Source organism: Trachemys scripta, chromosome 1 (genome assembly GCF_013100865.1).
Source record: "Trachemys scripta elegans isolate TJP31775 chromosome 1, CAS_Tse_1.0, whole genome shotgun sequence".
NCBI classification, from domain to species: domain Eukaryota; kingdom Metazoa; phylum Chordata; order Testudines; family Emydidae; genus Trachemys; species Trachemys scripta.
In genome coordinates, this window is record NC_048298.1 from 210,714,937 (window position 1) to 210,742,754 (window position 27,818).

At 42.5% G+C, this 27,818-nt stretch overlaps 1 protein-coding gene across 3 annotated transcripts in view; it reads right to left on the reverse strand.

Annotated features, from left to right (window-relative positions):
- The window catches only part of CDKL5 (cyclin dependent kinase like 5), a 213,508-nt gene that overhangs the window by 74,198 nt on the left and 111,492 nt on the right, over positions 1–27,818 (reverse strand). For all 3 annotated transcript variants that reach the window (XM_034755895.1, XM_034755902.1, XM_034755884.1), the window contains exon 4: positions 466–511. In XM_034755895.1, coding sequence (XP_034611786.1) covers positions 466–511 — 46 coding nt within the window. The remainder of the gene's footprint in view (positions 1–465; positions 512–27,818) is intronic.

Consider the following 27,818-nt stretch of genomic DNA (forward strand, 5'->3'; position numbering starts at 1 on the left):
TGGGGGCCGGGCCCGTGGGGCTGGGGGCCGGGGCGGGGAGTTGGGCCGGGATCGGGGGGCCGGGCCCGCGGAGCCGGGGGGCGCGCCGGGCCCGCGGGGCTGGGGGCCGAGGGGCCGGGCCCGCGGGGGTGGTCGGCCAGGGCCGGCACCCCAGGGCCCGAGCCGACCCAGGCTGGATCCGCCGGGGGAGCCAGCCTGGGCTGGGCTGGGCTGGGCTGGGCTGGGCCGCGCCTCCTCCCCCCCACACTCCCCCTTACCTGCTTCAGGCTTCCCGCGAATTAAATGTTCGCGGGAAGCAGGGGAGGGGGCGGAGACTTTGTATCAAAGCACAGGACACTAGTACAGCTAACATACCATCATTGAGGTTGTCATTTTTAAGTCATCTCTCATATGTGAGGTCTTGTATTTTCATCAAGTATCCGCAACATGTTTATTTACACAAATGATCACAGAGGAAGCAATTACCTTCACTGTCTTTGAATTTCTTGATGGCCACAATTTCATGCGTCTCCTATAAAACAAAAAACAAAACAAGAGATGACAAAGGCAAGATTTTTTTCTGAGCACTTGGATCAAACAAAATATCCAGATTAAATACAGTTTTCATTTTGCATTTGTAAAAGGCACACAAAAGCAAAAAAGAGTGAAATACAGAATCTAGTAAAAATCTAAATGATTAGGCCAACTGCAATATACAAGCATATTCAGCAAATATGCAATGATTAGACACCGAAACATGAAACTCTTAAGTTAGACACCAAAAATGCATATTCAGATACATAAAATGAATGGCCTTGTTTTCAAAAGGAGTGAGCACCTGCAGCTCCCATTGCTCAGATGCTCTGAAAGTCAGGCCACTTATTTAGGTAATCAAAATATGGATTTTGGTACCTATATTTGTGCATCAAAATTTAAAAATATTAGCTGATGGCCAAGTTTTGCAAGACTGATTAGTGCTTTTGGGTCCCCAACTTGAAACACCTGGAAGGTGAGAGGTTTTTGGTACCTCCAGTTTGAGAGAGTTAAGGTACCTCAAGTTGCGCAGCCAAAACTAATCACCCCAAATCACTAGTCACTTTTGAAAATGTTGGCCTGTGTGCTTACCTCAGAACTACAGGTAACACAGCTTGAAAGAGCCTCTTGAGTAATCTAGTCCTGCCTCTGCACCCAGGAAGGATTCTCATCTAAACTGATCGTCACCACATGGTATCCATTTTACTCCTGAACATCTCTGGTTTATTTCTACTAGAGCATCCCATACCCTCCAAAACAAACATACAGCCTATTCACATAGGGCACATATGAATATAAAAGAAAGATTTACTTGCTGTCTCGTGTATGTGTCTGTGTAGGATGCTGCAACATGCTACAAGAAAGTCCCTATGCTATCAAATGTAGGAGGTACATCTCTTTTTAAAATACCAATATTTTAGAGAAGTAACAGCACTTCACACAATCCTGAGGTCTGTCAGCGTACAGAGGCTGAATTAGGGGCCAGCAGCAAAACAGTTAAATCATTTTGGAACTTGTTCATACTTGTTATATTTACAAATGTGAAAACACGCACACAACTAATTATTAAAGCAGAACGTAGGAGCATCTGCTCTCCGTCCTTCAATGTCACCAAATGTCCACAATATGTGATCCTGAATGAAAACTTTATCAAATCTATAAAAACATGTTGGAAGACTACCATTTATTTCAGTGGGAATTGACTCAAGTCCTTTGAGATCCTTATGAAAGTCATTAATATTAGCAATAGTCAATAAAAAAGGCGTGGCATATTTATTTTAGAGCTGTTAGCATGGAAACATTAAAATACTCAGCCAGCTGTTCAGGGCACTCTGCCTTTATGCTTGTTCAAAGCATAGGGTTGCCAACTTTCTAACTGCAGAAAACTGAACACCTTTGCCCCATCCCTGCCCCGCCCTTTCTCCGAGGCCCTACCCCTGCTCACTCCATCCCCCCTCCCTCCATTGCTCGCTCTCCCCCACCCTCCCTCACTTGCTCATTTTCACTGGGCTGGGGCGGGGGGTGGCATGCGGGAGGGATGAGGGCTCCAGCTGGGGATAAGAGCTTGAGGGTGCGGCCAGAAATGAGGCGTTCAAGGTGCAGGAGGAGTTCCGTGCTGGGGCGGGGGATTGGGGTGCAAGAGGGAGTGAGGGATCCAGCTGGAGGTGTGGGCTCTGTGGTGCAGCGGGGGGGGCGACTCTGGGCTGGGGCAGGAAATTGGGGTACAGGAGGGGGCTCCGGGCAGAGGCAGTGGAGGGGGAGAGTTGGGTGTGGGATCTGAGAAGGAGTTTGGGTGCAGAAGGGGGCTCAAGACTGGCATGTGGGAGGGGGTCAGAAGTGCAGGCTGTGGGCAGTGCTTACCTCAAGCAGCTCCCGGGAAGCGGCGACATGTCCGTCCAGCTCCTAGGCAGAAGGCTGGCCAGGGGGGCTCTGCTGTGCACTTCTCCCACCCGCAGATGCCACCTCTGCAGCTCCCATTGGCCATGGTTCCCAGCCACTGGGAGCTGTGGAGCCAGCGCTCAGGATGGGGACAGCTCACAGAGCCCCTGTGGTTGGCCCTCCACCGAGGAGTCGGAGGGACATGTCGACGCTTCCCGGGAGCTGCATGGAACTGGGCAGAGAGCCTGCCGACCCCATTGCCCTGCCAACTGGAATTTTAACAGCCAGGTCAGCAGTGCTGACCGGAGCCGCCAGGATTCCTTTTCAACTGGGTGATGTGGTAACCCTATGAAGCACCAGGCATGTTGTTCATGCTATGTGAAAACAAAATAAGTAATCATGTGACAATAAATTAATTCTGTGATCATCATACATGATATTTATACCAGATCTGGCAAGTGTTATGTTGTGCATTGATCTTAATGACCGACTACGGCCTCTAAATGACCTCACATAGTCTCTAAATGTGAGATCATTTAGAGGCCATAGTCGGTCAGTAAGATCGGTAAGAGGAAAGTTAATTTAACAAAAGCAACTCATGTGGAAGTCATTTTTGCTGTTAGTTCCTGATCATCTCTCACAGTACATTGTCCTGCCAAAACCCATCCTAAATATACTGGCCTAATTTGAAAGCTCATGTGTTACGTAAATCCAGCTGAAATAAGACAACTGATCAAGAAAAAGCTCTGCTCACCAGTTACAGAAAAAAGGAATGACAAGGCGGAAGACAGAATATTGAATTGTAGTTAGAACTGCATTCTGAGAAGTTTGTATCCCTCACTTCAAATACAGCAGCACACATACATGTGATTATAAATTAATTATTAATTAATTTAGTCTAACCTAAATTGAGCAAATTGTTCTTACTGGCTGTAACATCACCAATGAGTGACCTCAGTGTCAAAACTCAAATACATCTGTCCACCTTATAGAGCCATCTTTATGCAAAACCGAAGTTATTCATGGAGACTGCTCTGCTGACTGTTAATGCCTCTTCCTGTCTCAGCAGAAAGGGGGGAAACTTGGTTTGGCAAACAAAGGAATGGACCAGCTTCTGGGAGGGGGAAGAGCTCATGCTCATACATACTGTGGCCAAGTTCTTTCTTGTGCCTCCATGTGCATGTGGATGTTTGTCTTAAGGAGGGACTCCTCTGCCTCCTACTGGCCAGGGGTGTGTGTGTGTGTGTGTGTCAGGGGGGACAATTATTGGAGTCAGCTAGACTCACGGTTCTCTCTCTGAACGTAAAGCAACCCCGCACCTAGGAGCTATCTTGTTGCTACTGCTGCCCTCCCACCCCCTATACTTGAGGCATACTGAGCTGTGTTTTTAGGATGGTGCGAGTCTGACTAATTGCCTGTTTTGGGGATCAGAAAATAATTTTTTCCAGTTGCTGCAAATAAACAGGGGTCTGGAGGGATTTTTGGCTTCCTTGCAGCATTATGCAGTCACAGTTTAAGTTAGGAGTAAGAACAGGAATTTTAATGTGAGGACGTAATATAGGAATGTTTAGTTCATTACAATTTGCAGCCAGCGTTGAGTGCAGATAAAGGCTAAAAGGGCCAGCGAGACTTTGGATATGGCTGGGGGTTCTTCTACCTGTAAATAGGGCTGCCAACCCTCCAGGATTGTCCTGGAGTCTCCAGGAATTAAAGTTTGACATAATCTTTAATTTAAGATCATTTGATGAAACCTCCAGGAATACGTCCAACTAAAATTGGCAACCCTATCTGTAAGGAGAAGGGGAGATCTGAAGTCTTCACAGACTGAGAGGCAAGGGAGAAAACTGAAAAGCGAGCTGAGTCCTAGATTATGTTTAAGAAGGTCCTCCACTAAGTATTGGTTACATGGTTTGAGCCCGTTAATCCCACACTGACCGTAATTAAATGTCTGGTATATCAGAGGGGGCAAACATAACAATGGGAAGGGAGGCTAAATTAATACAGTTGTGGCCTGCTACTTAAATCCACCTCTGTGCCTGCATTTCCTCTTCAATGGTGGGGAGTAAGGCTGAGGATTGCATCTGCCGAGTTCTGCACGTGATGCATGCCTAGAATCTATGATCAAAAATCATTTTCTGATCATTGGTGCAGGATCCCTATTAGATGAGTAAAGTTCTGGAACAGCCCTCCAATGGGAGTGGGGCGGGGCAAAAAACCTAACTGGCTTCAAGACTGAGCTTGAAAAGATTATGGAGTGGCTGGTATGACAGGACAGCCTACAATGGCATGTGGCCCATCAGTGACTGCCAGTGGCAAAAATCCACAACAACTGGAGATCGGACACTAGGTGGGGAGGGCTTTGAGAATTCTTTCCCAGATATCTGCCTGGTGGGTCTTGCCCATATGCTTAGGGTCTAACAGACTGCCATATTTGGGGCTGGGAAGGAATTTTCCCCCAGGGTCAGATTGAAGTCTTTAAACCATGATTTGAGGACTTCAGTAACTCAGCCAGAATTTAGGGGTCTATTACAGGAGTGGGTGGGTGAGGTTCTGTGGCCTGCAAGGTGCAAGAGGTCAGACTAGATGATCACAATGGTCCCTTCTGACCTTAAAGTCTATGAATCTAGATCAATTTCCTAGTATCAAAGCATTTGTATGTTTCTACCCAAGCAAATCATGAAAGATTACAACTGAAAGCACAGGTGTCACCTCATTTCTTATTCACTGTTAATTATGTAAAATTTCAATTGTGCAGAAAACCTTAAATTTAATTTGTTTCCTTCAGTTGGTTCCTTAAAAAGTCCCTAATGTCAATGGGGCAACTAATCAAGGAGTACAGTTTTACTCAACATAAGCAAGGGTGGCCATTTTTTGTCTGGATAGAGAAACATGTCCTACCACCTTAACTTCTCTTTCTCTGACATGTCACACTTGCCAAGCTGAGCCTCATGTCAGGATTGGCAGAAAAGTCCTAGATTAAGAAAGAATCAATATGAACATGTTTTAATGGAGTAAAACAAGTTTCTCTTTATGTATCAAGGACCCATCTGTCAGCTCTGACCTCAGGCACAGAGCAGGAAACAAGTCCTTAAAAAAATATAGCTAAGATGATGTATTTCAGAAACCAATTTATTTTGCTATACTGCTAGTACCTTGGGGTATATGTTTTAGTAACTAAGGCCCCAAAGTTATTACTGTTTAAAAACTGTAGTGAGACGGGACAACTCTTCTTCGGAAGAGATATGGATTGCCATCTGATTGGTCCACACCAGCACTTCCAAGAAGAGGAACCAAGTTGGACTACCCAGCAGAAATGGGATAAAATAGCCTGTCTCCTTCAGTGCACAACTTCCCGAAAGCCAAAATACACCTGGAAGGGAGAAGACTGAGGTCCTGGGCCTGCCACCTGGGAGTCTTCCTGGTGACATCAAGTACCTAAGATGCAGGCATCTTTAACTGTCTGTATTTTCCAGTAATTCAGGGTTGCCCACTAGCACACCAGAAAAAGACTACAGTCATGGCCATCCTTCACTCCACCTGTGTTTGCAATGACCACTTCTGCTGTGAACTCCCGCATGTGAAAGCTGATGGCTGAGCAAAGATCTGGTGATAAGTAACACAGACTCTCTCTTGGGTACTGACCCAAATCAGTCATCTGACTGCTTCCTCAAACCAGGCACCTAATTAGTAAGGAATTGTACATTCTTGCGTATGTGCTCTAAAGATTGTCACAGAGTTACAGTGTGTGTTGTTCTTTTGTAACAGGTTCCAATCAAGATTGTTGTAAAGTAGATTTGAAACAGAAGTTACTGTTGTTAACTAAGAATGTAGACCACTGTACATGTGTCTAAGATAGTTAACAGTTTCATACTGCCCTCCAAGTTCTAGGTGTATACAGACATGAAACAGACCAAAGTGCACAAGCTTCTTGAACAGCACTCAGTCTATACAGTCTCTTATAAATGTAGGAGTTTATCTTAGGCCTGGTCTACACAAGGGGGAGAGGGGGAATCGACCTAAGATACACAACTTCAGCTACGAGAATAGCATAGCTGAGTCGACATATCTTAGGTCAACTTACCTTGCGTCCTCATGGCACGGGGTCGACTACCTCCACTTCCCCGTCGACTCCACTTCCGCCTCTTGCTGCGGTGGAGTACAGGAGTTGACGGCAGAGTGATTGGGGATTGATTTATTGCAGCTACACTACATGTGATAAATCGATTCCCAATAGAACGATCACTACCCTCTGATCCTGCGGATAGTGTACATGTACCCTGAGGTAGTTAGGAGTGCTAGTCAGATACTGGGGTTAATATAATTTGTGGAGAAGTAGGTTAAAAGGGTTGACTACTTTAGATTCATTGGGAAGGAGATGTTGGTGAACTGACATATGAGAAACTGACCAAAGTGTCTTATGCTTTATCTTAAGATTGGTTTCTTTCCCTCTCTCACCCCCTGTTGTGTTAGCAATATAGGAGTTGATAGCCCATTGGCACAAGTGAGGCCCTATTCTGATAGACGCATGGTCCAAAATCTAAACACAATTTACCTTCCCGACACAGAGATTGAGCATACAGTAGAACCTCAGAGTTATGAACACCAGAGTTACGAACTGACTAGTCAACCACACACCACATTTGGAACCAGAAGTACGCAATCAGGCAGGAGCAGAGACCCCAAAAAAAAAAGGGGGGGGGGGCAAATACAGTACAGTACTGTGTTAAATGTAAACTACTAAAAAATAAAGGGAAAGTTTTAAAAAAAAGATTTGACGAGGTAAGAAAACTGTTTCTGTGCTCTAAGACTAACAGATTTATTTGGGCATAAGCTTTCGTGAGTAAAAACCTCACTTCTTCGGATGCATAGAGTGAAAGTTACAGATGCAGGCATTATATACTGACACATGGAGAGCAGGGAGTTACTTCACAAGTGGAGAACCAGTGTTGACAGAGCCAATTCAATCAGGGTGGATGTAGTCCACTCCCAATAATAGATGAGGAGGTGTCAATTCCAGGAGAGGAAAAGCTGCTTCTGTAGTGAGCCAGCCACTCCCAGTCCCTATTCAAGCCCAGATTAATGGTGTTGAATTTGCAAATGAATTTTAGTTCTGCTGTTTCTCTTTGAAGTCTGTTTCTGAAGTTTTTTTGTTCAATGATAGTGACTTTTAAATCTGTAATAGAATGACCAGGGAGATTGAAGTGTTCACTTACTGGCTTATGTATGTTACCATTCCTGATGTCCGATTTGTGTCCATTTATTCTTTTGCGGAGGGACTGTCCGGTTTGGCCAATGTACATGGCAGAGGGGCATTGCTGGCACATGATGGCATATATGACATTAGTGGAGGTGCAGGTGAATGAGCCCCTGATGGTGTGGCTGATGTGGTTGGGTCCTGTGATGCTGTTTCCAGAGTAGATATGGGGACAGAGTAGGCAACGAGGTTTGCTACAGGGATAGGTTCCTGGGTTGATGTTTCTGTGGTGTGGTGTGTAGTTGCTGGTGAGTATTTGCTTCAGGTTGGGGGGTTGTCTGTAAGCGAGGACTGGCCTGCCTCCCAAGGTCTGTGAGAGTGAGGGATCATTTTCTAGGATAGGTTGTAGATCGTGGATAATGCGCTGGAGAGGTTTTAGCTGGGGGCTGTATGTGATGGCCAGTGGTGTTCTGTTATTGTCCTTGTTGGGCCTGTCCTGTAGTAGGTGATTTCTGGGTACCCGTCTTGCTCTGTCAATCTGTTTCCTCACTTCCCCAGGTGGGTATTGTAGTTTTACGAATGCTTGATAAAGATCTTGCAGGTGTTTGTCTCTGTCTGAGGGGTTGGAGCAAATTCGGTTGTATCTTAGGGCTTGGCTGTAGACAATGGATCGTGTGATGTGTCTTGGATGGAAGCTGGAGGCATGTAGGTACGTATAGCGGTCAGTAGGTTTCCGGTATAGGGTGGTGTTTATGTGACCATCAATTATTTGTATTGTAGTGTCCAGGAAGTGGATCTCTTGTGTGGACTGGTCCAGGCTGAGGTTGATGGTGGGGTGGAAATTGTTGAAGTCCAGGTGGAATTCTTCAAGGGCCTCCTTTCCGTGGGTCCATATTCTTTTTTTTTTTCTCCGCAAAAGAATAAATGGACACAAATCGGACATCAGGAATGGTAACATACATAAGCCAGTAAGTGAACACTTCAATCTCCCTGGTCATTCTATTACAGATTTAAAAGTCACTATCATTGAACAAAAAAACTTCAGAAACAGACTTCAAAGAGAAACAGCAGAACTAAAATTCATTTGCAAATTCAACACCATTAATCTGGGCTTGAATAGGGACTGGGAGTGGCTGGCTCACTACAGAAGCAGCTTTTCCTCTCCTGGAATTGACACCTCCTCATCTATTATTGGGAGTGGACTACATCCACCCTGATTGAATTGGCTCTGTCAACACTGGTTCTCCACTTGTGAAGTAACTCCCTGCTCTCCATGTGTCAGTATATAATGCCTGCATCTGTAACTTTCACTCTATGCATCCGAAGAAGTGAGGTTTTTACTCACGAAAGCTTATGCCCAAATAAATCTGTTAGTCTTTAAGGTGCCACCAGACTCCTTGTTGTTTTTGTAGATACAGACTAACACGGCTATCCCCTGATACTTGTTTCTGTGCTCGTTTCATTTAAATTAAGAGGGTTAAAAGCAACGTTTTTCTTCTGCATAATAAAGTTTCAAAGCTGTATTAAGTCAATGTTCAGTTGTAAACTTTTGAAAGAACAACAACAACAACAACATTTTGTTCAGAGTTAAGAACATTTCAGAGTTACAAACAAACAACTTCCACTCCCAATGTGTCCGTAACTCTGAGGCTCTACTGTATTATTTTCTGTTGTGGTGTGATTTGATTCTGAAAACCTGAATGGTTCTATCTACCAATTTTCTAGTTCATGTTAGCCAAATCATAATCAATACTAGTTTGTTGTCTTATCTCCTATACTGTTAGTTGCTGTTGTTAAGGTTATTTAATAAAACTCTATAAAACTCAATTCAACTCTCGAGTCCTTTTCTTTAGTTAAGCAGCCAAAATTAAAATTAAGGTGGTACAGTAATCAGTTAAGCAGTTTTTAACCAAGGTTTGTTTTATAGCCTATCTTTTTTACAGTGCCATACAGGCCACTGGCTTCAGGTCAGAAATCTTAAATCAGAATAGCGTACGTCAAAAAGGTAAATATTAATGCCACAAATATCATGCTAAATGATGATGAAATGGCTTTATTTTCTGAGGCAGCTAACAAGCTGCAGTAAATCTTGGGTACCATAACTGTACACATGAAAATATTCTGGAAAGATATATATGAAGTCTAAAATCTCCAAATTTGTTCCATTTTTCTTTAAAGAATAGGCATAGATTCAGTGTTTTCCCCTATACTGCAATGGTCTTTCTTAACTTTGCATTTTTGCTTTAAATGGTACAAATGAACACCACTTTTTATGCACATATCAGGAGAAATTAATTAAATGCTGAAGGAAAGAAAATGCCCTGTAGGAGCTGTGTATTATTATTGCAAGCATATTACTACCACCACTCCCCACCATACACTATGGCTTTTATACTAGCAGCCATGAGAAAACAAGAGAAGAGGTAATCCATTTCCCTTTCCTCAGAATTAAAAAGCAATGTGTGCTCTGACTTTCCAATTACTTACATATATTGTGGGTGGAACTGGAATGAATAAATAAGCACTGACAGGGTTCAATAGTGATTAAACAGAGTGAATCTTTAAAGTGACTAACTGAGGGAAGAGGTTGTATATAAAAAGAGCGATAAGATTAGGAATAGAGATTATCATGGGTAGATGTTTAACGTGTTGCACAGAGAGCTGCACCAATCATACGCCATGCAACACACTGAACATTTACACAAAGGGTTATAAATATAGCTTTAACACATGACATGGCATGTTTTAGTGGTAGATTAATTCACATCTTGGATGTGTTGAAGCATGAGTCTGGAGGTCAAGAATTAAATACATTTTTAGTTTCTTGCAGAAACATAGAATCAGAATTATTGCACAAGAGAAATATTTCTGACCCATAAAATTTAATTCATAACATAAAAACAGCTTGCAATCTCACTTAATTTCCACTAAACTAGGATTACATATGGCCCATTTGCTTTGTCACAAAATAGCTTAAAAATAAATGAACAAAGAATCCTTCCCTCTTTCCCCCAACAACAGAATTCAGTCAAAAATATCTTCCTGATCCAATGGCCTTTCTAAACAAAACGAGTGCTGCATGTGATTTTTCTGGCCTACGCAAATATTGCATTTTTGCAGCAATAAAATGTGCAGGACTGACCTGTCAATTATCCCACAAATAATCTAATGAAAACTTAAATAATGAAAATTAACCAGTATCCCTACATGAGCCTCACCAAAGTCCTACAGTACCATTACAATAAGGGGATGAAATTATTTACCCTTTATAAAGAAATGCTCATCATGAAAGCTGTAATTTTGGTAAATAAAAAGGTATTTGAAAAGATTTGCAGAAAAAAGGTGAATACACCTTATCTTAAAATTCAATAGACAGAATCCAGTTGCCTACATGTTACCACTTTTTTCCTCCCTTTTTGATGGTTGTAATTTGATACATACATTTTTCCATCATCACTACATCCTGAACTATAATGTGACCAGTACTAACACAGGGGAGTGTTTCCTTTTTCCAATTCCCAGTTAATAAAAGAAGTGCTACTAATAATAAATGTTACTAAAGATTCAGGTTCTTGGAAGGCCACATCATTAACTGGACCTAAATGAATCACTAATGGGTCTTTAGGAAGACTGTTTACAGATCTGATCTGTTTTTCTGCCCCAATAACCTTGTGCCCTGGACAATACCACATATGAATAAAGTTTCCTATCTTTTCTCAACACCTCAGTTAGTGGTTGTTTTATAAACTTATTTTAAGTTTCACTGGAGCATCTTAAAACAGAGGATTCACAAAAACTAGAGAAGAGATTTTCCAAAAACAATTAAGGGATTTAGGAGTACAAATCCAATGGATTTTCAAAGGACTTGTGATCCTATCTCCCTCAGCAGCTTTCAAAAATTGCTAACCCCAAATCACTAACCATTCCTCAATGTGCATTTTTTCTCCATCTCTGAGAAAGACAGGTTTCAGAGTAACAGCCGTGTTAGTCTGTATCCGCAAAAAGAACAGGAGTACTTGTGGCACCTTAGAGACTAACAAATTTATTAGAGCATAAGCTTTCGTGGACTACAGCCCACTTCTTCGGATGCATATAGAATGGAACATATATTGAGGAGATATATATACACACATACAGAGAGCATAAACAGGTGGGAGTTGTCTTACCAACTCTGAGAGGCCAATTAATTAAGAGAAAAAAAAACTTTTGAAGTGATAATCAAGCTAGCCGACTACAGACAGTTTGATAATAAGTGTGAGAGTACTTACAAGGGGAGATAGAGTCAATGTTTGTAATGGCTCAGCCATTCCCAGTCCTTATTCAAACCGGAGTTGATTGTGTCTAGTTTGCATATCAATTCTAGCTCACCAGTCTCTCTTTGGAGTCTGTTTTTGAAGTTTTTCTGTTGTAATATAGCCACCCGCAGGTCTGTCACTGAATGACCAGACAGGTTAAAGTGTTCTCCCACTGGTTTTTGAGTATTTTGATTCCTGATGTCAGATTTGTGTCCATTAATTCTTTTGCGTAGAGACTGTCCGGTTTGGCCAATGTACATGGCAGAGGGGCATTGCTGGCACATGATGGCATATATCACATTGGTAGATGTGCAGGTGAACGAGCCCCTGATGGTATGGCTGATGTGATTAGGTCCTATGATGATGTCACTTGAATAGATATGTGGACAGAGTTGGCATCGGGGTTTGTTACAAGGATAGGTTCCTGGGTTAGTGGTTTTGTTCAGTGATGTGTGGTTGCTGGTGAGTATTTGCTTTAGGTTGGGGGGTTGTCTGTAAGCGAGGACAGGTCTGTCTCCCAAGATCTGTGAGAGTAAAGGATCATCTTTCAGGATAGGTTGTAGATCCTCAATATATGTTCCATTCTATATGCATCCGAAGAAGTGGGCTGTAGTCCACGAAAGCTTATGCTCTAATAAATTTGTTAGTTAGTCTCTAAGGTGCCACAAGTACTCCTGTCTTTCTCAAAAAGAACAGGGTTCACCTTTCTGTCCTTAATGAGCAAATATTTATACATTAAATGACAAAACACTATATTAATACAGAGTTGAGGTTGCTTGGTGGTATATCATACCCGTGGCAGAAAGCAGAGTTGAGCAAAACTCAAACTTCTGGAAACTAGGAAATACAATGTTAAGAGGTTGCCCATTAAACCTTATCTCTGCCCTCTTTCAGCAATGCCCCAATACGCCCACTTAATGCACATACCTTTACTCTGAAAACCACACAGTTGCTGAAATGTACAAGCTCTTCACCTCCTCTTGCAACCGATTCCTTCTCATCCACAGGATTCCATTTAACACTACTAATGGACAGAAGGGTGCGGGGGGAGTTGCACATGCCACTTTCCCCTCTATCCTCTTTGAGTAATGCCCCAATATACATACACAGTGAATACAGTGCACATGGCCCCTTGGCACTTTGTATACCAGGATCTGGACCTCCTGAATCTTACTCACATACTTAGTCATCTCCCCAGAAAGAATACCACATGTGTACAGTTTTAGACGGACTTCGCAGCCTTTTACAACTCCCTTACCCTTACTAACAGGATACCATTTCAATCTACACATTTAACCATCATTAAAGCATTAGAACCCTCTTATATTCCACCTTACTGATGACAATATCCTTTGTAATAAAAGCCCTGTGCCCTGCTGCTGACATAACCCACATAATTTTGCATAAAAATGATGCATACTTTCTCCCAAAGGTACACATGCACCTCCTCCCTTCCTTCACACCCAAAAGGGTGCAAAACAGATCTCTCTATATCACAATCACTGCTCCATCACACACGTCAAAGTAATCCACACATGTCCTCATATCACAGACAAGCATGCCCAACTACTACCTCCACCGTTTAATGTAGGTACATCTAACACACTGACTGCACCTGGAGAGTATCCAAAGAATTCCCATTGGCTACTGCCAGCTCCCAGGGAACAGAGGGAAGGTGGTGAGGGCAACTTTTTGTTTTTTGTCCTTTAATAGTGTTAGATGGAATTCTGTTGGTGAGACAGAATGGGTTGCAAAAGGAGGCGAAGAGCTTTATACCCCACCCAACAGTTTACATTGTAAGACTGAGCTATTCTTTGAATTCAAGGTAATTTGTTAATATTTAGTTCTGCACATTCCCATTGCGTAGAATGTCACCCAGAAAAAACATTGGGTCAAGTTGAAAATAATCAATAATAGCTCCTAACTGTCAGACTAAGAATAGTGCTTTACTATTTGAAACTGCCATTCCTCTAATTATGCCAGGTTTTTGTTTCCTCCATATAAAGCATTTGTACAATACAGTAATCAGAAGTGTTTGGAACATAAAGGAGAGTTTTAAGTAGAATGTTCACTTTGATTACAGGTATCCTGCCTATTCACAGTAAATTAGTGTTGTTCCATCTCTCCCAAGCCTTTTTTCAGAATGATCCTAATTTTACCTTATTAGGAAAACATAACTACCAGTACTTGTTGCTGGACTCCAAGATATCTATTTGAACATTTGGTCAACTAAAACGAAATTTACTGCCTACCAATTGTTCTTCTTCTGATGCTGAAAAGTTTATATCCAACATTTCAGACTTAAGAGTGTGAAATAGTGTCAGGGTCCAAAGTTAATTGAACTAAGGATATGTCTACACTGTATCTAAACACCTACAGCTGGCCCATGTCAGCTGACTCGGACGTGGGGGGCTCAGGCTGTTTGACTGCTGTGTAGACATTCAGACTCAGGCTGGAGCCACAGCTTTATGATCCCATAAGTGGGGAGGGTCCTAGAGCTCAGGCAACAGACTGAGCCCAAACGTCTACACTGCTGTTAAACAGCCCAGCGAGCCTAAATCAGCTGACACACGCCAGCTGCAGATTTTTAATTACAGTGTAGACATACCCTAATTCTTTGATTGTTTCCTGAAGGTAACTGAAGGAATTGGTAAGTGTAGCCTTATTAATTTTTGAATTAATATAGGATTATTGATAGACTGGTTTTTATATTAGTGACATGGGTTAAGAGATTGGCCTCATAGTTAACTACAGTATCAGGATTAGCAGGGTGAGAATCATCATTAGGAGTGTCATGGGGGACCCTAGGAGCACATGAGGAACAATAACCATAACTGATGGACATTTGAAAACTTGCAAGTACTTTTATTAAGATTTTTATAAGCAGATAAACAATATCAAAAACACTCCACAACAGGAAAGAAAGGGCTAACAGCATGTCTAGTCCTAATATGGGCATTATTTAGACTTTCTAGTAGAGACCCGGAGATATCAACCATTATTCTTATCACCACCAGTGGTTGTCCTCCTTGTCGCCATTCCCCAAGGCATGCAGGCCAGAATACAGCATTTATAGTGTGTTATACTGATGCCCCCTGTACCTTATGCATAATGGTTTCAGCCCTTTCTTTTAGCTGTACTTTTCCACCTCACTAATTTCAGGATGCCTTAGTTTTCTTAGGCTAACTCCTTAAGTTTCTCATTAGCATTTATATTAATGAATTATTATGGTAATATGCAGTCATTACAGAATTTCCCCTGATGTTACTACCAGTCATCTTCAGGTATTAACTGATCCACTGCAACGTATTTTCCAATTTATTTCTGAATAGTTTCCAGAACATCAGTACTTTAACACATCTTTTACTGTAATCTTATATTTTACTAGTACAGGGTTCTTTTGCTGTCAACTAGTCCTGCCAACCTGTTTCAGGCCTGAGGCCTTCTATGGCCAAGCTACATATCTTATACACCTAGAACCTGCAGGTCTTGTATTACAGACCTTATATTACTTATATATCTAATACATACTTATTGGTGCTACATACTTAGTTCCACATCCCTTCGGTGTGATCCTTCTCATATTTTACCACTTAAACTTGCAAGTCAAATCTAATCCCCTTATGTTAATTACAAAATTATATGATGATGTATATATATTTAGCTTCACAAATAACATTGTCAGCACATACTGAAATTTTGACTTGGACATCAGCTATTCTTTTTACTTCGGTACTAAATATAGCATATTCTTTCGGTAAGCGGGTCCATGCCCAATGGAAAAAGCAGGAAGACCATTTCCGGATGGTACCTCTAGAAGTGTAAATTTCTAACATGTATCCATTAATCTTCACCCTGCAGCAGCCTGCAAATATAGTGATGTTATTAACCTGAGGTGGTTGTATTCAATTCCCTATTGTTCTGAAACTGCCATCAGTAATCCCACTCTACTTGATCAAAGGCTCTATAAAAATCTAGCACTAACAACATACATGGGTCTGCCTTTGATCAGGCAGATCTGCCTGTGACAGAGAGCCTGTTTGATCTGCACGTATATGCTTAAGCGGTGTTTTAGTTTAATTTATTAGCCAAAACCAGAAATCAGGAGGGGAAGACAGGTGCGGATCAATCCAAAATTGCCCTGCCACTCCCCATGAAGCTCTAATACTGGCCTCTGTTGGAGACAGGATATCGGGCTAGATGGACCATCGGTCTGACCCTGTATGACAGTTTTTATGTAATATTTGTACATGGTTTAACAGGGAAATAGGCTACTACTAATAATAATAATGCACTACTGAATGATAACTGGACAGATGCTTTATCTGTGATAGTTATCCTTATCTGTTTATGTTTTATGATTTTTTTAAGATGTATCTAAACTTGCCTAGAATCAAGAAAGAAACTGCTGAATAATACTGTCTACTCTTGATGTAGAGCATATATGGACACTATATTAAACATTTTTCACAATAAGGTTTCTTTTACCTGCCTTCCTTGTCTGCAGTCTGGAGGTGGGGGAAGAGAAGTATACTGCTATCTTGTTCATACTATTCCAGACCTGAATCTAGCGTCGTGTCACTAACTGCAACCAACATAGTTAGTCCTCAGAGCAGCTGATGGGGTCAGTTCCTTGGTTTTATTTAGGAATCTCTTCCTAGTTCGGCTTTGACGGCCTGCCACACAATTTCCCCTTGCTTCTCTGGTGTCTCCCCTGGCAACTCATGTCTTTCCTCAAGTAGACAGAAGGATCATAGAACTTTTTTCCCTTTTTTAGATCTTTAACAACAAAGGTTATTTTTTCTGGCAGAAGATAAGTTTGAGTGGGAAATCCCATCTGTATTTTATATCTTCAGTTCCTTCTTCCATTTCACTATGCACTCATCATATAGCAGCTAATAACTCCTGAAATATCTGGATTTTGCTCTCTAGCCTTTGTTGTTGATAGGAATACAATTTTATAATTATATCCCTAGAGTGATTCCATGAATTGGTAGGGAGAAAGCTCTGAGGGCACAGTCTGCTACTACTTCATCTTCTATGCTCAGATTTTAAAGCTCTTTAATGATATGCTGTACTAATAGAACAAAAGCACCTCAACCTTCAGAGGGGCTCTTCATTTCCCATTAGTCCTTTTTTCCATGATTCTCCCATCATTTTACAGAGCCCATCTTGTCCCTGTCTCTAAACTTCTTGAAACCATGCCACAGATTCAATATCACCACATCATCATTCTTTCCTATTCCAGTTTCAACTATGCTGACCCTCTCACTGAGGTCAGCCACATCCTTTTTTATGACCAGCATCTTGGGGTAAGTATCAGCTCAATACCTTGATCTCTGTTAGAAGCTCATTCATCTCAGTTTGTGGAGAAGAAAGGGTCTTTTTTTTCCTCTGCCTGAGGCAGTCTGCACAATATCTTGTCAGCCTCACGGAGTTGCAACAAATCCCTTTGAGCTGCCAGACTACCATTTTACTTTCCTAAATATTTAAGGCTTGGATTCCTTTTGGGGATAGTCATAGGATCCTTTCTGGATGGTTTTTAAGGAACAGATTATGACTCAGCGCTATGCAGCAACACAGGAAGTAAGATACAACCCTACCACGGTGCATATGCTTGGTTTCTCCTCATCACAGCTCCAGGTGTAGGAGGAGGAAAAGCAAGGCTGCACTACACAACAACAGGTGGGAGGAAAGTGAGCCTATAAGATCAGGGCTTGGGTACCTGAACTCATTAGCTTCGGGAGCTGAGACAGTGTGAAGGCAGGGGGAGGCAGTTTGGTCCTGGGGATGTAGGGTGACCAGATGTCCTGATTTTATAGGGACAGTCCCGTTTTGGGGGTCTTTTTCTTATATAGACTCCTATTACCCCCCACCCCCATCCTGATTTTTCACATTTGCTGTCTGGTCACCCTAAGGGGGTGAAGCACTGGACTTGGGAGACCCACTTCCTATGCCTGGCTCTGCCATTGGAGAACATGGGAGGTGGAAGCATGTGACTGTGAGAAGCAGGCCAAGGAAAAGAAGGGCCAGCGAGGGGGGGAATAGAACTCAGGAATAGGTTCGAGTGTTTGGATAGCGAGGTGGAGGGGCAGCAGGTGGCGGCTGAAGGTGGGAGAGTGAGGAAGAAGAGAAGAGCGGCTAGTCCGAGAGAGAGAGGGGAGGAGTTGATGGAGACAGCACCAATTCTGGGCCCCGGGAGGAATCAGGAAGGCATAAGGGGGAGCATAAGGGAAGATAGGAACAGGCACAGGTCAGGACTAGAGGGACTAGAGACTAGATTACTAGATCGCACTGTTGCCAGGCGAAGGCAGGTGTATGTAATTGGAGACTCTTTACTGAGGAGATTGGACAGGCCTGTGACCAGGGCGGACCCAGAGAACAGAAGGGTGTGCTGTCTACCGGGGGCAAAGATACGCGATGTGGACCTGCGGTTGAAAAGGATCCTAAAAGGAGCAGGTAAGAACCCCTTGATAATCCTTCATGTAGGAACGAATGACACGGCTAGGTTCTCGTTAGAGAGAATCAAGGGAGATTATGCCAGGCTGGGGAAGACGCTCAAGGAGATAGAGGCTCAGATTATCTTTAGTGGGATTCTGCCCGTTCCGAGGGAAGGGCAGCAAAGGGCTGATAGGATTGTGAGAATAAATAGTTGGCTAAGAGAGTGGTGCTATAAGGAGGGCTTTGGGATGTATGGCCACTGGGAGGCTTTCGGGGACAGACACCTGTTCTCGCGGGATGGGCTTCACCTGAGTAGGGAAGGAAATAGACTTCTGGGAGGGAGGCTGGCTCATCTTATCAAAAGAGCTTTAAACTAGGAAGTTTGGGGAGAAGGTTGGGAGATGCACAGTTAATCTCCACGCCAGATTCCAGTATGGAAAAGGTGAGTAAAATGAGAGGAGACATAGCCGGGGAGATGAGATTGGACATAGGAAGGACAGGGGGGACGGACGCAAGGAGGCCCGCAACTTATAGTGCTACTAATGGGAGACAGGCTAAACGACATACATTAGGGTGTTTATACACCAATGCCAGAAGCCTAGGTAATAAAATGGAGGAATTGGAGCTCTTGGTCCAAGAGCTGAAACCAGATATCGTAGGAATAACAGAAACGTGGTGGAATGGCAGTTACGACTGGAACGCAGGTATGGAGGGGTATGCGCTGTTTAGGAAAGACCGGAATAAAGGTAAAGGTGGGGGGGTGGCATTGTATGTCAATAGTGAAATAAGCTGTAAAGAAATAATAGTTGATGGATTAGATAACACAGAGTCCGTCTGGGCAATACTCACACTGGGTAATAGGACTACTAGAGCCTCCCCGGGGATAGTGCTTGGAGTGTGCTATAGACCGCCGGGATCGACCCAAGATATGGATAAGGAACTATTTAATGTGTTTAGAGAAGTAATTACTAATAGAAACTGTGTAATTATGGGGGACTTTAACTTCCCAGATATAGATTGGGGCACAAACGCTAGTAGTAATTATAGGGCTCGGATGTTCCTAGATGTGCTTGCTGATCAATTCCTTCATCAAGTGGTAGCTGAACCGACGAGGGGGGAGGCCATTTTAGATTTGATTCTGGTAAGTAGTGAGGACCTCGTTGAGGAAGTGGTAGTGGGGGACAATTTGGGCTCCAGTGATCATGAGCTAATTCGGTTTAAAATACATGGGAGGAGTAACAGAATTAAGTCAAAGACTAGGGTTTATAATTTTAAAAAGGCCAATTTTAACAAATTAAGGGGACTGGTAAGGGAAGTGGATTGGGCAAACGTATTAATGGATCTAAAGGCAGAAGCAGCCTGGGATTACTTCAAGTTAAAGATGCATGAGCTGTCGGAGGCCTGCATTCCAAAAAAGGGAAAAAAGATTACAAAGCAGGAGATTTAGACCGAGCTGGATGAGCGACCGACTCAAAGGGGCGATTAGGAAGAAACAGAAAGCGTACAAAGAGTGGAAGAGGGGAGGGATTAGTAAAGAAACTTACCTTAGCGAAGTCAGAGAATGTAGAAATAGAGTGAGAAAGGCCAAAGGCCGTGTAGAGTTGGACCTAGCGAGGGGAATTAAAAGCAATAGTAAGAGGTTTTACAGCCACATAAATAGGAAGAAAGCAAAGAAAGAAGAAGTGGGACCGCTGAAGACTATTGCCGGAGAGGAGATTAAAGACAATCTAGGCATGGCGCAATATCTCAATGAATATTTTGCATCGGTGTTTAATGAGGCCAATGAAGGTATTAGGGATACTAGCACCACTACAGAGGGGCATTCAGGATGGGGGATTACCGTATCCGAGGTAGAAACAAAACTTGAATGCCTTAATGGGGCTAAGTCGGGAGGACCGGACGATTTTCATCCGAGAATATTGAAGGAATTGGCACGGGAAATAGCAGGCCCGTTAGCGATAATATTTAATGAATCTGTAAACTCGGGGGTGGTCCCGTTAGACTGGAGAATAGCTAATGTGGTTCCTATTTTCAAGAAAGGGAAAAAAAGTGATCCGGGTAACTACAGGCCTGTTAGTTTAACATCTGTAGTGTGCAAGGTGTTAGAGAAAATTCTGAAAGAGAAACTAGTTGAGGACCTGGAGGTTAGTGGCAATTGCGATAAATTACAACATGGTTTTACGAAGGGCAGATCGTGCCAAACGAATCTGATCTCCTTCTTTGAGAAAGTAACGGATTTATTAGATAAGGGAAATGCGGTGGACCTAATATACCTGGATTTCAGTAAAGCGTTTGATACTGTACCCCATGAGGAATTATTGGTTAAACTGAAAAACATGAGGATCGATATGAAAATCCAGAGGTGGATAAGGAATTGGTTAATGGGGAGAATGCAGCGGGTCGTATTAAAGGGTGAACTGTCGGGTTGGAGGGAGGTTACTAGTGGAGTGCCTCAAGGTTCGGTTTTGGGACCCATTTTATTTAATTTATTTATAACTGACCTCGGGACCGATTGCAGGAGTGGGCTGATAAAGTTTGCGGATGATACGAAGGTGGGAGGCGTTGTAAATTCGGAGGAGGATAGCGATATCCTGCAGGGAGACTTGAATGAGCTTGTGAATTGGAGTATCAGGAATAGGATGAAATTTAATAGTAAAAAGTGTAAGGTAATGCATTTGGGGATGACTAATAAAAATTTTAGTTACAAGATGGGGACGCATTGGTTAGAAGTAACGGAAGAGGAGAAGGACCTAGGGGTCCTGGTAGACCGCAGGATGACTATGAGTCGACAATGCGACGTGGCGGTGAAAAAAGCCAATGCTGTCTTGGGATGCATTAGGCGAGGTATATCTAGTAGGGATAAGGAGGTCCTGCTTCCGTTGTACAAGGCGCTGGTGAGACCTCATTTGGAGTACTGTGTGCAGTTCTGGTCTCCCATGTTTAAAAAAGATGAACTTAAACTGGAACGGGTGCATAGAAGGGCCACTAGGATGATCAGAGGAATGGAAAACCTGTCGTATGAAAAGAGACTAGAGGAGCTTGGGTTGTTTAGTCTGACAAAGCGAAGGCTGAGGGGGGATATGATTGCTATCTTTAACTATATTAGAGGGATTAATACGAGGGAGGGAGAAGAATTATTCCAGCTTAGTACTAATGTGGATACGAGAACGAATGGATATAAACTGGCCGTGGGGAGGTTCAGGCTTGAAATTAGACGAAGGTTTCTGACCATCAGAGGGGTGAAATATTGGAACGGCCTTCCGAGGGAAACGGTGGGGGCGACGGACCTGTCTGGTTTTAAGATTAAGTTAGATAAATTTATGGAGGGAATGGTTTAATGGTAAAACATAGTAGTCAAGGAAAACCAAGAAATGGTAGGTAAATTGTATAATGGCTGACGGGTCAGGCTGGTGACTCTTGCCTATATGCTCGGGGTCTTACTGATCGCCATATTTGGGGTCGGGAAGGAATTTTCCTCCAGGGCAGATTGGCTGAGCCTCTGGAGGTTTTTCGCCTTCCTCCGCAGCATGGGGCAGGGATCTCTAGCAGGAGGGTTTCTGCCAATTGAAGTCACCTAAAACAGGATTGGGGACTTCAGCAGCAGAGTCCAGGGAAGGGGTAGGGACGGTTTTATGGCCTGCAGCATGCAGGGGGTCAGACCAGATGATCATAATGGTCCCTTCTGACCTTAAAGTCTATGAGTCTATGAGTCTATAGTGGGTGACCTCAGGCAAATCATTCCCTAACTCAGTACCTCAATTTCTCTATCTAGGAAATGAGGATAATGATACGTAACTATAATAAAGCTCTTTGAGAAAGTGCTATGAGAGCTAAGTATAATTCTTCTTATTACTGTAGGATCTGAGTGCTTCAAACACATTATTTTCATAACTCCTCTGTGAGGGGATGGGGAATTATCCCCATTTTATAAATGGGAAATGGAAGCACAGAGGTCCAGATTTTTAAAGGTATTTAGGCTTTGCTGCATTCATGCTGCAATGCCTACATTTTATTTTCAAATGGGATCTAGGCATTAAGGTGCCCAAACCCCATTAACAGTCAACTAAGTTTAAAAGGATCCATTAATTTCATGTACCCAATTTGAGACACGGAGGACCTGATTTTTCAGAGTACTCTGAACTTAAAGGGCTATATATAAATTTTAAGCACAGCTCCTGCTGACTTTAGTTGCAGCTTTAAGTGCTCAGCACTTTGGCTAATATGACCTCACAGTATTAAGTCAGTCACCATACAATGAGAAATGTACAATTAGTGACCACTTCTGAAAAGTCACACAAGACTGCTATCGCAAAGACAGGGATAGAATTCAATTCGCCGAGGCAATATTTAACTGTCTTAACCATATCTCCGCAACTCCCTGCCTCATTTTCTGTACACCTTTCAACTTCTGCAACAAATGAACCAGCGGTCGTACGAACAACAGCCTTATTCACTACGTAACCATGATTCAGCCCAGAGCAGCTCCGTTCTGTGTAGAGCTAAGCAAACAATTGATATTTCAGTCTGGTGGCTGAACTGGAGGGAAAAAAAAAATCAAGGGACAAATTTGGTTAGTTTCAAACCAACTAAATTTGTTAGTTTTCTAGGTGAAATGAAACAATTTTGTTTTGAAGTGTCATCTCACCGAGAAAACTTCAATGCTAAAAACTACGCAACCTTAGTATTTAACATAGTTTATGTAACATTATATATAGTTCGATCACTAAATTAACTTTCAGGATATACAGGTGTCATTTTAAATCTATTTTTATTTTAATTTCAGCAACATTTCAACAACTCTATTGGTATGTTTCGAGTTCTACTGTTAGATCAACTAATACCGTCCTCTCAATCAACTGGGTTGTGTTCTCAGCACTAAAGCTACTAATAAAAAACAAAATAGTCTCATCTCTGCTGCTGAACAAGAAAGAATATCAACCTTGCCAACATAGTTGTTCAGCGTCAACTTTGCTATCACATCCCACAAGGCAATCTGCCACAGTTAGCATAAGAAGAGGCTGACTTCAGAAATTCTGATCTTCTCTTAAGTGTTGCAACACCCTACAATGACATTAAACTGGTTCTAAGAGTTTGTCTCTCAGAGCAGCATCAAGACGATTTGCTACATTCCCACTGTAATGAACGTAGCTCTATGATTTTGAATCAAGCAAGCACTATCAGTGTTCATGTCGCGCTTCCCGTCAGTACCCAGCTCAGGCTGGGGAAGCGAATGATCCAATCAGCAGACCAAATTTGGTGATAAATCCTGGTCACATGTCACTTGAGGCACACTGCTCATACCCTAAGAACTTGAATGTTTTACACAGATAAGAAAATACATGTTAAAATTATTCGGTCTCCTTCTTGCTGTATTGCTTCATACTGGTGCCCATCAAAAAACTGTTTTATATATTTTTAAACAGTTGAACAAATATACACCAATGATAAGATAATATTTAGTGGTGGCAAAAAATAAATGAAGTGCCAATAATAGAACTGTTCTGAGTGGAAAATAGCCTGGTGACACTGGATTGTTTCCTCAGTTGCAGAGTAGATTTTCTTGGAAGCAGTGGTTTTCTAACTAGTACATGGATAAGATCACTCAGATTTGGATTAAGCTGTCAGATAATCAAACAATATGTAGGAGGTGTAGACTGGGGACAGGGACAAACGTTCTCTCTACTTCAGTTTTGGCCAGTGTTAATTAAGATCTGAAAGTGTTCGGAGTACTTTAGGCTTCCACCTGTGAACCATGACCTTTTTGGTTGGTAAAATCCATTCAAGAGACAGTGGGTCCACTATTGGTTCAACTGGATTTTAAAATTCCCCTTTCCCCTCTGCTCTACTTACATCACCTTCTTCCACCCGTCTGTCAGTTTCTCACATAAATATCTCCATGCCTTCCCTTAAAGATGAAATACTAGGATTACCATACGTCCGGATTTTCCCGGACCGTTCCGGCTTTTTGGGCCTCAAATCCCCATCCGGGGGGAAATCCCAAAAAGCCGGACATGTCTGGGAAAATAGGGGAGGGAGGGCCCGGCGGTGCGGGGCCGGGCCGGGGCCGGCAGTGCTCGGCAGGGGCCGGCGCAGTGCTGGGGCCGGAGGCTAGGCACCGGCGGTGCTCGCCAGGGGCCGAGCCGGGGGCCGAGGGCACGGGCACTTGGCCAGGGTGCTGGGCTGGGGGCAGTGCGGTGCTGGGTCGGGGGCCAGCGCCCCAGGGCCTGAGCCGGGCGGGAGATGCCGGGGCCAGAGCCTCTTGCCTGGGCCGGCCGGCTGCTAGAGGGAGCCGCTCGGCCAGGGGAGCCGGACTAGGCCGCGCTGCACCCAGCCCCAACTTACCTGCTGCCTCCCTGTTTCAGGCTTCCCGTGAACATTTGATTCGCAGGAAGCAGGGGAGGGGGAGAAGCAGGGGGCAGAGTGTCCAGGGAAGGGGCCGGGGCCCCATGGAGTGTCCTTTTTAAAAATTAAAATATGGTAACCCTAGAAATACCATCCATGAATTGTTCCAAGACACACGCTACCATGACAAACCTCTATGCAGTCAACTAAATTAATGATGGCTAGATTGAGGGAGAACTGGAATTTTATTATACAAAAGTAAACATTTTATGTGTATGACTCCCCCGCATCCTTCATGTGTTGCTTGTTGCCTTAAATTGTAATATATTGTTGTACATAAAGCACAATGGAGATCCTGCTCTTAATTGGGACTTTCCATGTGCTACAGTAATAAAAATATGAGAAATTGGTAAATTTTTTCTTTCAAAAAAAGTAAGATTCCAGCTTTCCTTCAGGAAGCAGTTGTTAAACCCTTACTCGAACTCTTTCAATCCCAAGAACCTCACCAGTTATCTTCTTGTTAGTAATCTTTATTTTTTAATAGAAGATTGATGAGGTTGTGGCAAGTTAATTCGGTTACTATATGGATTCTCAAATATCCTTGGGCCCTATCAATTTGGTCTTAGGTCTAGGTGCCACGCCAGAAACCACACTGGTCATGTTGGCCATGGGTTCCTTGCTAGTCATGAACAAGAAAAAGTATAATCAATGATTAGATAACCAATACTAGAAACAGTGTGTCCATCCTTCTCCCAGGGGCTGAACCACATAAGAGGTTTGAGAGTCTAGGCAAAGAACTGAGACCAAGATCCTGAAAGGTATTTAGGTGCCTAACTCACATTAGGCACTTAATTCCCATTGAAATGAAATACCTTTGAAGATCTGGGCCTCACTCTTTTAGCTAAAAGAGTACTGGCTCATGCTTTTACAGCTACTGCTCAAAGGTTCAAGTCCCCACTGACATCTCCTGTCCAGGAGTTAATCAAAATTAGTTTCAATTGGCTACTTTAGATAAGTTTGATCACAAAACAGTGCAACACTTTTGAACTCTGGCAGGAATAGACAGCCAGCTCTAAAAGCTCCTTTTCATCACATCTCAACAGCAACATTAGCTTTCCCAAATCAGGTCAGAAGGACAGCTAGGTAGATGAAGCTCAAACCAGACTTGATGGTGGATCCATGAACAAAGACTCTAGAGAAGGTGGAGATTATGTCATAAACTTCATAGGACTCCAAGGCCAGATGGGACCATTGTGATCATCTAATCTGACGACCTGTTTAACACAGACCATAAAACTTCCCCACAATAATTCCTAGAGCATAGCTTTTAGAAAAACATCCAATCTTGATTTTAAAATGGTCAGAAGAGAAGAGCTTTTTGCCATGCATTAGCTAATTAAAAAACAACCTAGTTCAGGGATCTGGTCAGATAGCCATCTAAGAGTAAAACAGCAGCAACCATTGCTGCCTAGAGTGTTTTATCCCCCTCAACCCACCTACAACTCATGAGGCAATTACAAGTTTTCCAATCAGGTGCAGGCCTCACCACAGCTATTTATCTTTTTATCACCTCAAGATTGGTGAAATGTAATGATTCACATTTTGGCTACACCTGCACAGAACATGCTGTTTAGGTTGTGTTTTCAAAGGACACTCACACTGCTTCCTGAACTTTCCAATCTTTCCCCTCATACAATTCAAGTGCTTTATGGCCTCTCCAAAGCAGAGAAGAGCTGAACTTAAGTTTTGTAGTAACAGCCCTCAGACTTCAGTGACTTTATGCTGACAGGTTTTCAGGGAAATCTTGTGGATTTAAAAATGCAGTCCATATGCTGGTCTGCCAGAGTTCTTCCAGACATGCCACAAGGCTTAACTATTTAGACACTTGAGTCAAAAGGTGGGGTTTGGGAAGGCTTGCAAGTTCTTTCTGGAAACAGGGATTTTGAGCCCTTTAATTTATACTCAGCAAATTTGTTATTGCTTATTATTGAAAATAATGTTACTGCAGATTATTTTAGGGTAATTAATATATTATATAAATAAAAATCCTTTAATTTATATAATATATAAATTAAGAAAGGCACCAGTTAAGTATCACACTTCACTGTATTTCTTAGTCTAAACCAAACAGAGATAATGCCAAAAGACAAAGTTCCTTCAAGAAAAAAAGATTGCCTTCAGTTACATCTGTACAGCTCCAAGCATTCTGTTGGCATTCAATAATAATGTCGACGTTAGGCAACATAAAATTTAAGTTGATTAGAATATCTAACCATTGAGATGTACAGCATCTGTGTTTATTTCATTATATAGTACTGCAGACATGGTATTTGTTTTTATTAGCTTGAATTTTACTACATTGCAATAAAGTAGTGTGCTTTTCAAGCTCTGGGTCCCATCAACAATATTAAAAATACTAACAAGATGGATCCATCAGTTACCTAAAATTAAAATAGCCTAGAGATAATTAACTGATCAACATTCCCACACAGCCTCCACCGGAATTCTACGCCACTGCTTCCCAGCTCTACCCATCTTCCATCTCCTTAAGGGAGAAAAATAGGCCTTGTGGTGTGTATCAAATGTTAAACTCAGTCTCATTATAACTGAGAGGGGAAGATGATTCCAAAGGTCCAGGACTCTAATGAAGAACTCTGTGTAGATGGTTTCCGCATCTTTGCCACTTGCTACACTTAATTCGATAGAATAATCACATTCTGTGCATGAACAAACTATTTTCATGCAACTTTAGTCCTTGGCCAAATATTTTCAGGAAAATTAAAGACATATATCATTACTGAAAATTGCATTCATGGCGAGCTTGAAGTTAGAAACTGGAGTTATCCAAACACACAAGTACTTTAAAACTATAAATACACCTCCCCCAAAAATGGTAAACAGAATTTTATCTTATCTATATATAAAGTCACCTCTGAAATAAGAAAAACATAAGATTTCAGCAAAGAGGATAATTTTTCAGAAAGTGTCTGAAATGTGGGCTTACAAAGAAAAAGTCACCCCTCAGCCAGAACTACAGAAGCTCTACCACAAGCCTATAATCATGAAGTGTTTTTACTGATTTTTCACTTCAGCATTTATACTTTCTCCCAACCCTTTTGCCAAGCTAGCAGAGTCAACCTTTACAAGTCATGTTG